The sequence below is a fragment of the Helianthus annuus genome, chromosome 2 (genome assembly GCF_002127325.2).
Source record: "Helianthus annuus cultivar XRQ/B chromosome 2, HanXRQr2.0-SUNRISE, whole genome shotgun sequence".
NCBI classification, from domain to species: domain Eukaryota; kingdom Viridiplantae; phylum Streptophyta; class Magnoliopsida; order Asterales; family Asteraceae; genus Helianthus; species Helianthus annuus.
This window is the reverse complement of record NC_035434.2, coordinates 9,125,655-9,141,874: the sequence shown is the minus strand read 5'-3', so window position 1 is coordinate 9,141,874 and position 16,220 is coordinate 9,125,655. Positions and strand designations below refer to the sequence as shown.

Here is a 16,220-nt window from a genome sequence, read left to right as displayed (position 1 = left end):
AAATGAGATGATTTGGGCTATGTGTCCTTGAATAGTGAAGTCATTTTGATGATGTGGCATCCATTTGTTGTTGATGGGAGTTTGATTTTGGGAGGGAATTGATGTAATTCTTTATACACAAACAAACTTTTATTAAACACAAACCAAAAATCATACATATACGCGGGATCCGGGAATGAGTGGGCCAGTTTTCGGGTGTGGGCCAGTTTTCGGGTAATCCAAATTACCCATTAAGAATACGGATCCTTTAAACTCTTTTTACTCAATTATTTTGCATAACAATTATTCATCCGTGATCTTCTATCTCTCTCTTCTCTCTCTTCTACCTACCATCTTCCATTGGAACCCTAAATCAAGATACCATGTGCGATCATCAAAATACCATCTCCGCTCATCATCTTAGGTGACGAATCTTTCAAGAATCATAGGTAAATGTACTTTATCAAATCTATATACTGTTTATATGTTGTTAGATCTTATATGAATTTTTTTTGTTCAAAACCCTTTCGGCAGATCTTAATGTTTATTGTTGTTATTTTTTTTGTAGATCATTCCACATAATTTGCAGGTATGTAATCTATATTAGATTTGTATTTATCGTAAATGTTTAATTTCAATTTTTTATAATTTTTCTGTTTTTTTTTTTTTTTTTTTTTTTTGTAGATCAAACATGTTATAGGTAAGTTTAATCAAGAATCGATGAGAATATCTAATTTAAAAGTACATGATTAAGCTTAAATATTGTTTCTTTATGTTGTTCGATTTTCAATTTATTCAAGCAAAATTTTAGTCTTTGATGTTGAAAACCTTTTTCGCAGTTTCTAATGTTTGTTCTTTTTCTTAATTTATTCAAGCAAAATTTAATTCTTTGATTTTTCTTTTATTTTTTCGTTGTTTGTTGATGATGATTTTATATTATCCGATTCCAATCATATGAAATGATATTTTGTTGATGTTTTGATTATGTTCTCATGTTACTCATATTTTTATTTACAGTATTTTAGTTTTTTGTTGATGATGATATGTTTTGTTAAAAATACAATAATTTTTGATGATTTTTCTTTTTTTTTTTCGTTGTTTGTTGTTGATGTTGATTTTGCATTATTCGATTCCAATCATATGAAATGATATTTTGTTTATTTGTTTATGTTTTCATTTTGTTCTAATGTTTTGTTTTCAGAATATTGATTGTGTTTCTAAAAATAAATTGTTTTTAAATTTTTTTGAAACCGTTGCTTTTTATTTTTGGGAATATTGATTGTTTTGCTATAAATACTTTACCGTTTAATTTTTTAAAAAGCCTTCATATATAATTTTCAGATATGGATCCCTTGCACAACAATCCTTCATTTTTAAAGCTTATTGAGGAAGATGACCCGATATTTTTGGTACGTTTATTTGTATTCTAATTACTAATCATATTTTAAGTAAACTGATATTTGTCTTTTTTTTTATTTTTTTTAACTCATAGCAAATACCTAATGACTTTGCTTCAATGATTTGGGGAGACCAACCACCTTACAAAGATTCAGTTAAGATTATTGATGGGAACAAGTTATGGTTTATTAGAGTGAAAAAAACTGATGTGGGCCCTGTTCTTGCTGATGGCTTCACCAAAGTTGTTCGGGATAGCTGTATAAGAAAAGATAACTACCTTATGTTTGAGTCATATGGACCATCATCATTCTTTCTAATGGTGTTTAAATTATTTGTTCATAAAAACTGCTTTATATCCAAAATGACACCTCACGAAGACGTTATTGTAAGTAGTATCTTATACAATCATTATGATGAATAATGTTTTATTTCTGTATATTGGTTTTTAAATTAATTTTTATTTTTAATTATCACTGCCTATGCAGGTCATGGCTGATGAATTTTGGAGGCAATTTTATGGGAAAAATTTCAAAGGTGGTCAATCAACTCTTTATTTAGGAGATAGATTTTGGAATGTTAAGATGAACGGAATAACTGACAGCTGTGTTCTTACTCATGGATGTTCTGAGATGGTAAACGATCTTGCCTTAGACAGGCGATCTACCTTTGTCTTTTCAATGCATGGAAATAAAATTTTCGAGCTTTCAGTCTTTAATCATCAAATCGGTACTCAAATTCAGAACAACAGGGTTGAGTTAGTTGTTTTGGATGACTTGATCTATGGTGATGATGGTGATGATTTGGTTATTGCGGTTAGAATTATACATCTACACTATTATTTAGTTATCAACGCGAGCTTACAAGTTGATATTGAATTTAACACATTGTTATTTTTGATATTTTTTGTAGTCCGAACATAAGGAGAAGTGTAGTACTGCTAGAACTGACTTTCAAGAAGGTGTTGTTGTGGAATGTGAAGATGCCAAATTTCAGTTGGCAAGTTTTGAATCTGTGTTCAATGTAATTCCCTATATTTTATTCAAATTTATTAAAACTTATTATAAATATCTTTGTTTTGTATTTATACGTTTTATTTGTTTATTGTTAATTGTGTAGGATATTGATGATTCCAAATTTGATAACTTTTTCTTATCTCTACTTGAAATGGAAATTAAGAAGAAGGTAATTTTTTGTCATTGTTATGTTTTTTTTTTATATTTTAGTAAATTTAATTATTATTCTTATTATATTGTTAAACACCTTTTGTCAATTTTTCTTTCCTTACTTTATTAAATTTAATCATTATTTGTACTATATTGTTAAACAATTATTTTTGTTATACGTAGTTCAAAGATGATTTGGATACAAAAACTGAACCGCAAGGCAAAACAAGTGTTGTTTGTGATGAAAATTTAACTTTAAAGGTTTGTGTTTATTTACTAAATTATATGAGTTTGTAATTAACTGAATTATTTTACGTTTATTTTTTCATTTTCAAAGGTTAATGTTCTATCTTTCATAGGATGATCCGAAGGTGAAAACAATTGTTGTTGTTGATGAAAATCTAAGTTTAAAGATTTTTTTTCAGTTACTTAATTATATTTTTTTGAATTTAAGTGGATTACTTTACATTTTTTTTATATATATGTTTACCTTTTTCAGGACAAAAGCAAGTTTGAGACGGATCTAGACAAATTTTTGATACCCAAGAATAAGTCCCATGTATATCTACTTACTTAAGTATTATATAATACAATTTATTAATTCATTGTATATTAATATTTTTATTCTTTTTTGTTATTTAGGTTGATCCTACAGGAAAAACAAATGTTCTTTTTCTGAACCGAGTCTGTGCTCCACAGTTGTTTCTGATGTGAGTTTTTTTTTATTCTATACGTTTTCCAATAATGGTAGTTACTTATGTATTTATTTACCTGTTTAGACCATTCCGAAATATACAGTTGATGTTGGTCAAAGTGTTTTGCCGAGAAAGAGGAAGGTATACTATCATATACAACTTTTTTACTTTTAATTTTATATCTTATAAAAACAAGTAATTATTATTTACTTCAACTTATTAGGCCACCCGGAAATGTAAAACAGTTATGTTTGTGTCCGATGAGTCTCTTATCGCTCATCATACACGTTCAAAGTTTAGAAACAAAAATCAATCTGTTGTTGTTGATAAGATAAAGGCTGCTGAAACCGCATCTGTTAGCCGTAAACGTTCTACATTGAAAAGGTCGAAAACAGTTTCAATCATTGAGTTCACCAAAGTTGGAGAAAATAGAATGGTATGTGTTTTCATATTATTAAATTTTATAGATTTTATAATCAAGTAATAAGGATATGTTATACATTACTTTGACAATTATTTTTTTGTGTCTTTCAGCGTTTACCGTCTGCTGTTTCCGATGAGTTATCTCTTTCTGTTCACAACCTCCGTGATGTTTCGATCCAAAACCTTAGATGTGAGGTAACAAACATGAAGACGATAGCGGAAAAGAATGGTGATGGTTACAGGTATGGTTTTTCCAAGTGGTCGGCTTTCTTCAAATCAAATCAAATCCACATCGGCGCTACTCTTTTCTTTAAATATGTCAAGTCTTTGCAGCTTTTGATTTTGACCAAAGTTGTTCACAAGACGACAAAGAAAAGAGGCCGTGCGTGAGTGTTTGCATTTGTGGTTGTTAGTTGGTTTTGCATATGTTTTGGTGATCTGGTGGTTATTAGTTAATAGTGGGTTGACAATATTTTGCATATTTTCTGCTTGATCTTAGTATGGTCCAAGTCTGATGTTAGTTATGTTTTTGTTTAGACAATTAGTACTTAAACACGTCTCTTTTGTAAGAAAGTTAACAAGCTCTTTTATGTTTTAAATTAGAACATAATTTTGGTACTACTCTTTTTGTCAATTTTATTATTATCTTTGCACAAGGAATTATATTACTCTTTTAATATCCATGCATCCAACGCAAACATCTGAACCTCTAAATTTATTAATTTAATACCAATATAAAATTCTTTTCAATCCGAATGTTAGTTTTATATATTTTGATAAAAATAGGAAAATTTAATATCTTATAGATGTTAAAACATAACAGTCCCAATTTAATATGTTATTGATGTGAAAACATATTAGAATTAGTTTGTTATATTTTGAGAAAAATACAACAACTGAGATTACCCAATCAGTTGATGTTTGAATTTTTTTGTTTACTTATTTTGTAGATGCATATCTTATATTTTTAGTAACTTATTATTTAGATGTATTTTAGGAAACTTATACATATTTATAATAATTAACAAACCAATGATCATTATTTATGTTAAATTATTTTGTCGATATTTTCTATTCATATTTTTAAAAGTTTTGTAAAGTAATACTTCCATTTATAATGCAATATCATATAAAAGTTATTTTAGATATATTTGTTTCATTATTGATTGTCAATCATATATAACTAAAATGGAAACTACAATATAATGACGGAATATTTGTGATGTAAATATTTTTTTTATCATAATACATATAATATATATAATGATCATTTGTTGAGTACTAATAAAAGAAATCCTTTTTTATTGTCACAGTTTTCTATTTCAAAATGAGGTTTTTTTTTTCATGCAGGTAAGTTTTACTTCTCATGTTGTTCATATTACAAGGAACATATATTTCTTTATTTCCAGTATTTTTATGTATTTATTTACACGATTATAATTTTTTATAAATATGTATTTATGTAAATTTATGTTAGTCAATATGATCTTAGAAGTTTTCATATAAATTCATGTTAATTTGCTCTGCATTCATAAATTTATTCCAAACAATAACTTTTCTTTTTCTTGAGTAACTGTTTGAGAGGTAAGGTATGGAAGACCAAGGTGAAATTACTTTTTTGAATGATATTGACGCTCTTAGTACCAACTACACTATCAAAGTGAAGATTATTAGTTTGTGGAGAAAGAAGATGAAAGGTAACGAAAGAGGGACATATGGATGAGATGGTAAATTATTTAACTAATTATTTATTCATCTTTGTTGTTTTTATATCATTTAAAGGTCATATTAACATTTTTTTTGCATGTTATTTTTTATTTATGTACAGAGTACCAAGATTCAAGCTTCTTGCTTACATAGGTTGTTTTCAAAATTTGAGAGACATCTTAATGTTGATGAATGCCTTATAATGAAAAGGCCATCTCTTGCTGCGAACACTGCATCTTTCAAAATTATTCCTAACAATCAAAAGCTATCTTTGTATTACCATACATTTGTCGAAAAGTGTAGTAAATGGGATGGTCCACAGTTCATTTTTGATTTTGTTGATTTCAAGGATGTTTTGTCACAGAGAAACAAGGAGGGTACAACAATAGGTATTATTGTTAATCCTTACAAAATCTCTATATTAAAATATTTGTTTCACATTTAAGTTATAAATATTGTGTTTAGTTTATATTAACATGTGACATGTTTTAATCTTAGATTTCATCGGTTACGTTGTTGTTTGCTACAAGATTGAGGACACTAACAAAAAAGATGGTACTAAAGGAAAACGCCTTAATCTTAAGCTTCAAGATCTCTAGTAATACAATTTACATTTATAAATTTTATATTGCCTATATTTATTTCCTTTATATTTTATAAAGTTTAGCTAATTTTGTTACTCTGAAATTAATTGCCTATATTCTATTTTAGAGATGTTGAGGTTGATTTAACTCTTTGGGATGATTATGCGAAGGACATGTGTTCGTACATGCTTAGTCAAGATCGTGAAGCCCATGTTGTCATTGCTGTTCATTTTGGTGCTGTTAAAACCTACAAAGGTATCTTATTAAGTCTAGATTTAATTTAAACAATATATATATAGATGTGATGTTTATTTATGTTACTTAATAACAGGTAAGTGGGGGATATCTAATAATTTTGACGGTACACGGCTTTTCATTAACGACAATTTTGATCAGATGCTGACATTCAAGGAAAAGTGAGCAAAATTATTTAATTTAATTTTTCTAATTGTATCAACTAAATTTTTATTTGTATTTTGTTGTTCATTTTAGATAATGGTTTCTTAAAATAATTTTTATTAGGTTTATTGCAAAACTTTCTGCTTCAGCTGAGTCAAGTAGCCATGTTGGGTCGTATGTGATATGTTCTGTTGAAGATGAATTTGTGAACAATGATGTTTTCTCACCAATTGCTTATATTGGTTCAATCATACAGGTTATTTCAAACAACTTATATTTTACTTTTTAACTACTATCTGAATCTTAATACGCATTCATTTATTTAACTATTTTAACAGCCAAAAAAAGTTGTTATTGTGGGAACTATTGTAGCAATTGTTTCTGATAAGATGTGGTATTACGATAAATGTAACTATTGCAAATCCAAAGTTGAGCAAAATTTTGAAACTTACGATAAGGAGGATGGTACAAGCGATGTTAGAGATGAGAAGGTATACCAATGTTCCAACAAGGATTGTCAAGGAAAAGATGTTTTTCCCAATGTCGAGGTAAATAACTGTTATTCATACTTCTATTGTTTTTATACAACAACTAACATTTATGATATTACATGGTTTGTGTTTCTTTGTTAACTATATAAATACGCTTTTAAGGTTTAAAATACCAATTCGAGTTCAAGATTCTACCGGTACGGTGACACTTACATTGTTTGATCATGAGGTGTTGAAGTTTGTTGGTAAAACTGCAAAGGAAATTATACAAATTCAGCACGATGTAAATATAATACTTTTGCCTGTTTTATTTAAATTATTTTTTTCATATATATCCTCACCACACATGACATATCTTCAATATAGATACTCAAGACCAATGAAATGCCCAGAGCATATCCTGTTGAGTTTGACACATTGGTTAATCTCAAGTGTGCTTTCATTATTCGAGTAACAGACTTTAATATTACGAATGCTGTTGAGAATTATGGTATATCAGTTGTGACCAATGATGCTGATATCTTGGATCAGCTAAACAAAAAATGGAAAATTGATCAAGTAAGGGATTGTTATATTTATTGTTTTTTAACTTTTTTATTCCTTTAAATGGTCCTTATAGAAATTGTATTTTGATTTCTATTTTTTACAGCTTGATGCCTCTGATTCGTTTGCTATGAGTCAGTCTGATTTCCAAGATGCTGGCGGTGAAAGTGCAAAGGTTTGAGCTTTTAAAAACTATTATAATATAAAATTAAAAACGCTTTGGTTTTGATATTTCTTTTTTTTTATAAAGGATGGTGTTTCTTACACTGGTGATAACTCTACACCTGTTTCAAAGGATTTTGCTTCTGACTTGAATCAATCATCAACCTATTTGAAGCGTAACCTTGGTGATGTTTATGCGAGTGAAGACGTAGTGGGATCGTCGGCAAGTAAACCTCGCATAAGTGGTGATACCATTTCTTCTGATGAGGGTCATGCAAAGAATTAATAACCAACTAATCTATTATTACAATAAGAAACATTTGGTTTGATGTTTGACAGTTTGGTTTGAATTTCTTTTTTTTTTGGTGGTGCTTTAAAACATTTATATGGTATGCTTATGTAATATGACATCTTTAGTTATCTATTGTGTCGTTTGGTTTTAAATGATGTTTGGTTATGTTTCTTATTGAATTAGATTACATTATTTATTTACTATTCTACTCATATGATATAGATCAAAACCAAAATAAAAAATTCGATATTACTCTTACCCTTACTATATTTACCATGAAAGTAATACTAATTTTTTAATTTAAATTCTTTGTATTAATAAGTTACCATTTTTAATATATTGTATACAAATTTAGAGGTAATACAAATTCTATTGTTTTATTCAATGATTTCTAAAATTTTGTACAGTTTCTAAATTTAACATTCTTTCTATAATTAAGGTCATCAAAATCATTGTAATTGATTTACAATGATTTCTATTATTTATTCCTTAAATAGATTATGTCTATAAATACAAAAAAAAAAAAAAAAAACTCATTTCTTTATTTCATCTTCAAGTTTCTTTGAAATTTTGATTCAGAATTCTCCTACGTTGTAATATTTTTTCCATCATTCTTTAAATTTCCAGTAAGTTCTCAATTGTTGTACTATCATTTTTATGTATTCTAATGTGTTGTACTATTATTTATACCTATTCTGATGTTTGCTACTGATGATAAACCTTTGTTATTAGTAAATATTTTTAGAATATAAAAGTTTTGGTTCGATAATTATGACCGTAACTTATAATGTTTCATTTTACCTTTCAGCTCGTGTTTAGAAAATGGATAACAGGTTCAAACAACAATATTCATCTTCTACCGAACTTCCCATGAATGCCGTAGTTAATGACTGTAAGTGTGGTTCTTTATTTTGTTTTATCATATATTATTTTTAAAAAAATTCAAGAGAGTAATGAATTTATTTTTTCCCAAAATCTTTCAGATTACAGACGTTGGTTATCTTACGTTATGAAAGGTAAATTAATGTTGTTATCAATTTTAAATGTAGTATTACGTTTTAAAACTTAATCTACATTGGTTCTTAATTTTTTGTTACTCCTTCCTTGACCTCTTTAATTATTTTGTAATTGTAGCTGACGAGGCCAGGCGTAGACGAAACTTAAGAAAACTACATCTTGATAATAAGAGATCAAAATGCACTACACAAGTTCATCCTTATTTTCTCAAAGGTTACTTCTTTATCATTCTTTTTATCTATATACATACTTAATTTACTTACTCAAATTATAAGTATACTTATCCAAAGTTTGTTAAAAAATTATTTTTATAGTAGTCTTATCATTAGTACTGTTTAATTTTTCTTATGTCATATTTTATTGCTTTAACCATTTTAACATTGCAGTTGCCGAGGCAAAAAAAAAAGCGTAGATTAAGAAAACTCTATATTGATAGTAAGAGATCAAAGATTACTCGAAGATGTATTCCTTCAAAAGGGGTTTCAACGTCTTCATCAGCAACACGGATCGTTTTAAACAACAAAGAAAATATAACACCCAATTCTTCAATGACAAGCTTTCCTATAAATTGTTCACCTGTTATTCCTTTAAGTAAGTTTACTTTTACGTAAAACCATGTTATTAGTACAACAATAATTTTTTTACACCTTATACAAAAGTGGTTGTATTATATGTTTTACTTACAATAATGATTGTTTATTTTGTATTAGGCAATCATTTAAATTCTTCCGGTAATGGAGGAACTTCCATTATAACACATTCTACTATGAAGAAGAACGGAAAAGCGATGCAAGACCCTTATACAACACCCAAGCGTACACCGTTGTCAAATGTATCAAACATAATACCAGGTTCGTTTACAAAAAAAAGTTATTAATGCATGATGTTTGATAAATTTTTTTTATCATTCTGATATGGGTTATTGGATTTTAATAATCCTAATTTTCACCAGTTGGCCGATAATAATCCTAACTTTAAAAGTTCCCTGCAATAATCCCAACTTTTAAAGTTTGGCCGCCATTGATCGTTTTCTAACATAGGTGTACTTAAATCAATTAAGGAGCCTCTAGGTGTAATTGAATCTATTGAGGAGACCAAATTCTTATATGTTTGAAAAGGATCAATGGCGGCCAAACTTTTACAAGTTGGGATTATTGGAGAGAATTTTTAAAGTTGGGATTATTATCGGCCAACTGGTGAAACTTAGGATTATTAAAATTAAATAACCCTTCTGATATATATGTCAATACCCTTTTGTTTGAATGGTTATTTGTAATATGATATTTGTCTTCTTTTTTTGGTAGGAAATAATTTCAATTCTTCAAGAACGGTGACGTCTTCATCTGGATCGGTTTTAAGGTTGAATAGGAAGACCAATATCATATTGCAAGAGTCTTCTACATTAACGCAAAGTACAAATAGTGCAAACAAAGAAAACATAACACATGCTTCCTGTATGACAAATATACGTTCAGAAATTCCTAATGTCTCACAGTTTACTAATGCTATGTCTTCTTTGAATCGTATTTCTCCAAGTATATTTTTAAATTATAGATGTTTATATATTTTTTTTGCTACAATTAATATACTTATTCTTAAATCATTTTTTTTATTTGTTATAACAGAGAATATTGCAACGTCATCTACTTTACCACTGACCGATTGCTATTCTATTACTCCGCGGATTGTTAGTAAATGCAATGCAACATCTTTGACAAGGGAAACGTCTTCGGTAAAAAGGATGTCTTCTGGAAGGCGTAAGCTTACTCATAAACCAATCGAAATAGAACCCATACGAAAGGCTGATCTTGATTCTGACGATGAAAATCGTGTTCAACAAGTGATTAAAGACGTCAGCAAAGGCACATCTACATGTAACCTAAAAAAATTATAATCATTATTTTTTTACATTCTTAAGTCTTAAGTTTGTGTTAAACTGTGCAGATTACCTTGACCATGGCGACCAATCTCTTTGTTGTGGGTTATGCTTTGCAAGGTTATGGCCAACTGAAGCTGGAAAGGGTCAGATTACACTTGAAAAGCGAACATATGGCTTATGTTGTGGTTATGGTAAAGTTGACTTACCTGATTATAAAGAATCTGACCCATCTTACCAGATGCTTTTTCGATCTTTAGATTCAGATAGCAAGTTTTTCTTAAAGAACATTCGACGTTACAATTCAATGTTTTCCTTTACTTCTATGGGAGGAAAAATGGATACTAAGATAAACAAAGGTAATGCTCCTTTTGTTTATAGAATCAGTGGTCAGAATGCACATAGTATGGGTAGCCTTCTTCCTAAACCCGGAGACCAACCAAAGTTTTCACAAACTTTATATTTACGATACCAAGAATGAATTATACAATAGGAAGACCTTATTTGGGTATGTTACTTTTTTCAGCATCTATATATATAATCCTCTATTTGTTCCTAATAAATTATTTTGCCTATATTCTACTTATTATTAAATATCTTTAATTTTTCTACCAGGGATTCAACAACTCAGTCATCTTCCAGAGCAAAAGAACTTGACGATAAATTCATAAAGTATCTTACTGACATGTTAGATTGAAAAAATATGTTGGTAAAAACATATCGGATGGTTCGAAATCATCTTCATGAGAAACCTAACATTTCTCTTAGGCTTAGGTTGATTTATCAGAGAGATCGAGACGACATGACTTACAATTTACCTACGTCATCCGAAGTTGCTGCTTTAATTGTGGGTGATGAAAATCAAAGTGTGGAACAACGTGATATTATTGTCGAAGAGCGGTCAGGAGTGCTTAAACGTATTAGCGAGTTACATCCGTCATACCTTGCTTTACAATATCCAATTCTTTTTCCGTATGGAGATGATGGCTATAGGATTAACATTCCTCAAATGGATTTTGGTCCAAACACAAAGAAGACACGTCCAAATTGCACGATGAGAGAGTTCTTTGCTTATAGGATGCAGGATAGGGACAACAAGTTCTCTCTAATCCTTAATGCGAGGAGGTTGTATCAGCAGTTTATAGTCGACACATACACAATGATCGAAAGCGAGAGGCTAAACTACATACGATTTCAGCAAACAAAATTAAGATGCAAATCGTTTAACAGTCTAAAAAATGTTCAGCAAGTTGGGCAGAGTGATTTGTCTCATACTGGAAAACCTGTCATATTACCTTCGTCATTTACTGGTAGAGCTCGCTATATGATGCAAAATTACCTGGATGCTATGGCTTTATGTAGGACTTATGGGTATCCTGATTTTTTTATAACTATTACATGTAATCCGAAATGGCCCGAGATGGTAAGGTTTATTGGTGACTCATCAGTTAAGCCTGAAGACAGACCCGACATACTTTGTCGATTGTTTAAGATGAAGCTTGATGCATTGATAAAAGACCTCAAGGAAAAAAAAATTCTTGGCGATATTAATGAGGGTATGTGGATTATTTTCTTTTACACTTATTTTATCTGTATTTGCTGATCTTTTTTCTTCTACAGTTGTTTATACCGTCGAATTTCAGAAGCGTGGTCTGCCACATGCGCATTTATGTGTGTTTATGAAAGCTGATCATAAGGTTCCTACTGTTGAACATATCGACCCTTTTATCACAGCTGAGATTCCTGATAAGAATGAAGATCCTGAATTATATTCTCTGGTGTGTGAGTTCATGATTCATGGTTCATGTGGACAGGCTAACTTGAAATGTCCATGCATGGTAGGCAACCGTTGTTCTAAGAATTTTCCAAAGAAGTTTTTGGAGGCTACTTCTGTTGATTCAGATGGATTTCCCCTTTATAGGCGAAGAGATGACGGTCACACAGTTCTGAAGAAGGGTGTCACATTGGACAACAGGAGCGTCGTTCCATACAAAAAAAGGCTTCTTAGAAGATATCAGGCGCACATTAATGTGGAGTGGTGCAATCAGGCAGGTTCAATTAAGTATTTGTTTAAATACATTAATAAAGGACCAGACAGAGCCACTGTTGCTGCTATAGATTCAGACAGAGGAATTGAGGAGGAGATACCCAAAGATGAAATAAAAGAATATTACGAGGCAAGATATGTTTCCGCATGTGAAGCCAGCTGGAGAATATTTGGATGTGACGTTTACTATAGGTATCCGTCTGTTATGAGGTTACCATTTCATCTTCCAGACCAGCAAAATGTAGTATTCAGTGGTGAAGATGATATTGAAGATGTCCTAAACAAACCTCAGGTTAATTCTTCTATTTTTCTAAAGTGGATGAACATGAACAATTCCAAACTTGAAGCAAGGAAACTTACTTATGTTGAGTTTCCATCAAAGTATGTTTGGAAGTTACAGGATCGTTGCTGGCAGCCACGTAAAAATTATGTTGTGGTTGGGAGAATCTATTTTGACTCTCCTTCCCTTGGTGAGGCTTATTACCTTAGAATTCTTCTAACCAAGGTCAAGGGTCCACGATCGTTTGAAGAAATTAGAACCTATGAGGGTGTTGTTTATCCTACTTTTAGGGATGCATGTTATGCACGTGGCCTTTTAGACGATGACAACGAATACATTAAGTGTATTAAAGAAGCCGGTTTTACAGGAAATGGTCATTATCTCCATTCATTGTTCGGTACACTTCTTCTGTCTAATACGCTTTTAAGACCAGAAGTTGTTTGGGAGAAGACGTGGGAGTTTTTGTCTGAGGACATTATATACAATATGCGGAAGGATTCTGGGTTTAGTGGTATTTTTTTTAAATTTATAATATTTTTTTTGACATAAAATTTTTCTTTTTTATTATTCAGTTATGCTTATATTAACAAAGTGTGTTCTTAAATTAATTAAATTTACTTTTTATTGTAGGTTTTGTTGTTTCAGATGAGCGTTTAAAGAATATAATGTTGTCTAAAATCGAAAACTATCTTATCCGTAATGGATCCAGCTTGCATAGATTCTCACCAATGCCTGTTCCAGAAGAAGATTCCACAGTATACGAGAGCAACCGTCTGATAAATGAGGAGCTTTCTTGGGACAAGGATGAAGTTAGGGCTGATTTCAATAAGCTTCATAATTCTTTAAATGATGATCAAAGAGCAGTGTATAACGAGATTATGGCTGCTGTTGGACGTGGGAAAGGTGGTGTTTTTTTTGTGTATGGTTACGGTGGTACAGGTAAGACATTTCTGTGGAAAACCTTAGCTGCTTCCATAAGATGCAATGGACATATTGTTATTAATGTTGCTTCAAGCGGGATTGCATCATTGCTGTTGTCACGAGGCCGTACCGCCCATTCAAGATTTCATATTCCGATTAATCTTAATGAAGATTCCGTTTGCCATATCAAGCCTAATTTTGAAATCGCTAATCTTCTAAACGAAGCCAAGTTGATTATTTGGGATGAAGCACCGATGGTACACAAACATGCTTTTGAGGCTCTTGACCGTACATTGAAAGATGTTTTGAGTGTCTCTGATTCACATAATTCTGAAATTCCATTTGGTGGAAAGGCTATTGTTTTCGGTGGTGACTTTAGGCAAATCCTACCGGTTGTACAAAATGGAAGCAGGCAAGACATCATACACGCCTCTTTATGTTCATCTTACATTTGGCCCACTTGCAAGGTTTTAAAATTGACCAGGAACTTGCGTTTATCTGTTGGAACCAGTAGTTCAAACATTGATAAGATAAACGATTTTGCGAAATGGCTTCTTGAAATTGGTGAAGGCAATCTTTGTGATGGTAATGATGGCGAGTCAACTATAGAAATACCAAACGATCTTTTAATAACTGATTCAACTGATCCAATTTAAAGCTTGATTGACTTTGTATATCTGTCAGTTCTTGACCGTTTTAAAGATAGTGACTACATGGTATCAATGATCGTTTACTTGCATTATTTCCTGGTGAAGAAGTAGAGTATCCTAGCTCAGATAGTATATGCCCAACTGAGGAAATTACTGATCCATTACAACAAGATTTGTATAATCCTGATGTGTTAAATAGTGTCATTGTTTCTGGATTACCAAATCATAGATTGGTGTTAAAGTTGGGTGTTCCAGTCATGCTTTTGAGGAACATTGATCAGCAAAATGGTTTATGCAATGGTACGCGTCTTCAGATTACACGTCTTGGTAAATGTGTTATCGAGGCTGAGATACTATCAGGAGGTAATGTTGGTTCAAGAACTTACATTCCCAGAATTAGCATGATACCGTCGGACAAGAAAATACCCTTCAAGTTTCAACGAAGGCAGTTTCCAATAACCGTATGTTTTGCCATTACTATTAACAAAAGTCAAGGACAATCTTTATCCAGAGTTGGTCTATACCTAAGAGACCCCGTTTTCTCACATGGTCAACTTTATATTGCGTTGTCGAGAGTAAAGACCAGAGATGGCGTGATACTTTTAATATTTGACAAAGATGGAAGGCCAACGAATAAAACTGCAAAATGTTGTTTACAAAGAAATATTTGGAAAATTGTAGTTGAAAATTTAAAGTTTATTTTCAAATTGTAAGTTTTGAAGTTTATTTTTTATATAAATACTTGATTTGATTTTACATCTTGATTCATTATAATTGTAATTTACTTTTAAATTAAATTATTTAAGTATACCTACCATATTTTTTATTCGTTTAAACAATTTGTAAACTATTTTTGAAATAGAAACATTACAATTTATAAACTTTTGTTAAAGTATTATTTTAAAGTAAGTTGGTAGTCTAAGTATTATATTCCACTTTTTCTAAATCTAATTGTGTAACTAGTAGAAATCAATAAGGGGTTAATTTGTAATTGTATTTTATTTACTTCAAAATTGATGCAACTCAAAACAAAACCATCATATCATCGAGAACATCATTACCCATCAAGAAATCTTTCACCTCTTCTCTTGGTTCTCGCTTCATCACCGCCATTGTTATAGGGTTTCAATCTTCATTATTCCCATCTTCTACCTACAATCAGCCGAAGAAGGTATGTTGTTGATCTTTAATCCGGGTATTGAGAAGTTTTCTTCTTATTGTTTTGCAATACAAATGAATATCCATTGTTCTATGTACAATCAACTGTCACACACATTTTTCTTTAATAATAATCCGATTCCGATGTTTATGTTATCTTTACAAGATTTTCCACTTTTTTATGTTTTTTAATTTCCTTTTTAATGTTAAACCGTAATTATTGGATAACATTGTGATTAAAATTTATGTTCAAAGATAATAGGTTAGTGAAATTTGCTTATTGTTTGTACTTTTGATTTATATGTATACTTTCTTTCTTTATCAGTAATAATTTTCCAACTTTAGTCATTGTTAATTGGAAGAATAAAATATTTTCTTTGTTTTGAATGTGTTTATTTTTTGATGTTACCATTTTATTTTTTGATCTAAAAAAAT

General features: G+C 30.4%; 4 protein-coding genes and 2 long non-coding RNA genes across 7 annotated transcripts; all 6 read left to right on the top strand.

Annotated features, from left to right (window-relative positions):
* The first annotated feature begins 288 nt into the window (after positions 1–288).
* On the top strand, positions 289–1,754 carry LOC118483338. The gene is made up of 4 exons (XR_004870427.1): positions 289–428; positions 548–568; positions 1,321–1,388; positions 1,472–1,754. It is a non-coding gene; the product is annotated as an uncharacterized LOC118483338 (long non-coding RNA).
* Positions 1,755–1,868: 114 nt separating this feature from the next.
* LOC110885659 lies at positions 1,869–4,103 on the top strand. Its single transcript, XM_022133363.2, has 9 exons — positions 1,869–2,189; positions 2,287–2,397; positions 2,494–2,559; positions 2,724–2,801; positions 3,040–3,099; positions 3,183–3,250; positions 3,320–3,376; positions 3,459–3,671; positions 3,770–4,103. Exons 1-8 carry the CDS (start codon positions 1,959–1,961, stop codon positions 3,568–3,570), a joined length of 783 nt encoding a protein of 260 aa, XP_021989055.2. The 5' UTR covers positions 1,869–1,958; the 3' UTR covers positions 3,571–3,671; positions 3,770–4,103.
* Positions 4,104–5,043: 940 nt separating this feature from the next.
* LOC110910100 lies at positions 5,044–7,910 on the top strand. 2 transcript variants are annotated; one of them, XM_035979032.1, is made up of 11 exons: positions 5,044–5,385; positions 5,487–5,754; positions 5,864–5,920; positions 6,077–6,204; positions 6,281–6,365; positions 6,472–6,604; positions 6,687–6,896; positions 7,002–7,122; positions 7,206–7,397; positions 7,489–7,557; positions 7,633–7,910. In XM_035979032.1, exons 7-11 carry the CDS (start codon positions 6,811–6,813, stop codon positions 7,828–7,830), a joined length of 666 nt encoding a protein of 221 aa, XP_035834925.1. In that variant the 5' UTR covers positions 5,044–5,385; positions 5,487–5,754; positions 5,864–5,920; positions 6,077–6,204; positions 6,281–6,365; positions 6,472–6,604; positions 6,687–6,810; the 3' UTR covers positions 7,831–7,910. The 2 variants fall into 2 exon arrangements, with proteins under 2 accessions (XP_035834925.1, XP_022010508.1); XM_022154816.2 differs by having other exon boundaries at positions 5,864–5,963.
* On the top strand, positions 5,374–6,637 carry LOC110885667. The gene is made up of 6 exons (XM_022133373.1): positions 5,374–5,385; positions 5,487–5,754; positions 5,864–5,920; positions 6,079–6,204; positions 6,281–6,365; positions 6,472–6,637. Exons 1-6 carry the CDS (start codon positions 5,374–5,376, stop codon positions 6,635–6,637), a joined length of 714 nt encoding a protein of 237 aa, XP_021989065.1.
* A 735-nt stretch (positions 7,911–8,645) lies between the features above and the next one.
* Positions 8,646–9,060, top strand: LOC110885677. Its single transcript, XR_004870418.1, has 3 exons — positions 8,646–8,728; positions 8,820–8,852; positions 8,971–9,060. It is a non-coding gene; the product is annotated as an uncharacterized LOC110885677 (long non-coding RNA).
* A 3,287-nt stretch (positions 9,061–12,347) lies between these two features.
* On the top strand, positions 12,348–15,252 carry LOC118483334. Its single transcript, XM_035979029.1, has 2 exons — positions 12,348–13,567; positions 13,687–15,252. The coding sequence occupies exons 1-2, from the start codon at positions 12,409–12,411 to the stop codon at positions 14,631–14,633; spliced, it is 2,106 nt and encodes a 701-aa protein (XP_035834922.1). The 5' UTR covers positions 12,348–12,408; the 3' UTR covers positions 14,634–15,252.
* The last annotated feature ends 968 nt before the right edge of the window (positions 15,253–16,220 follow it).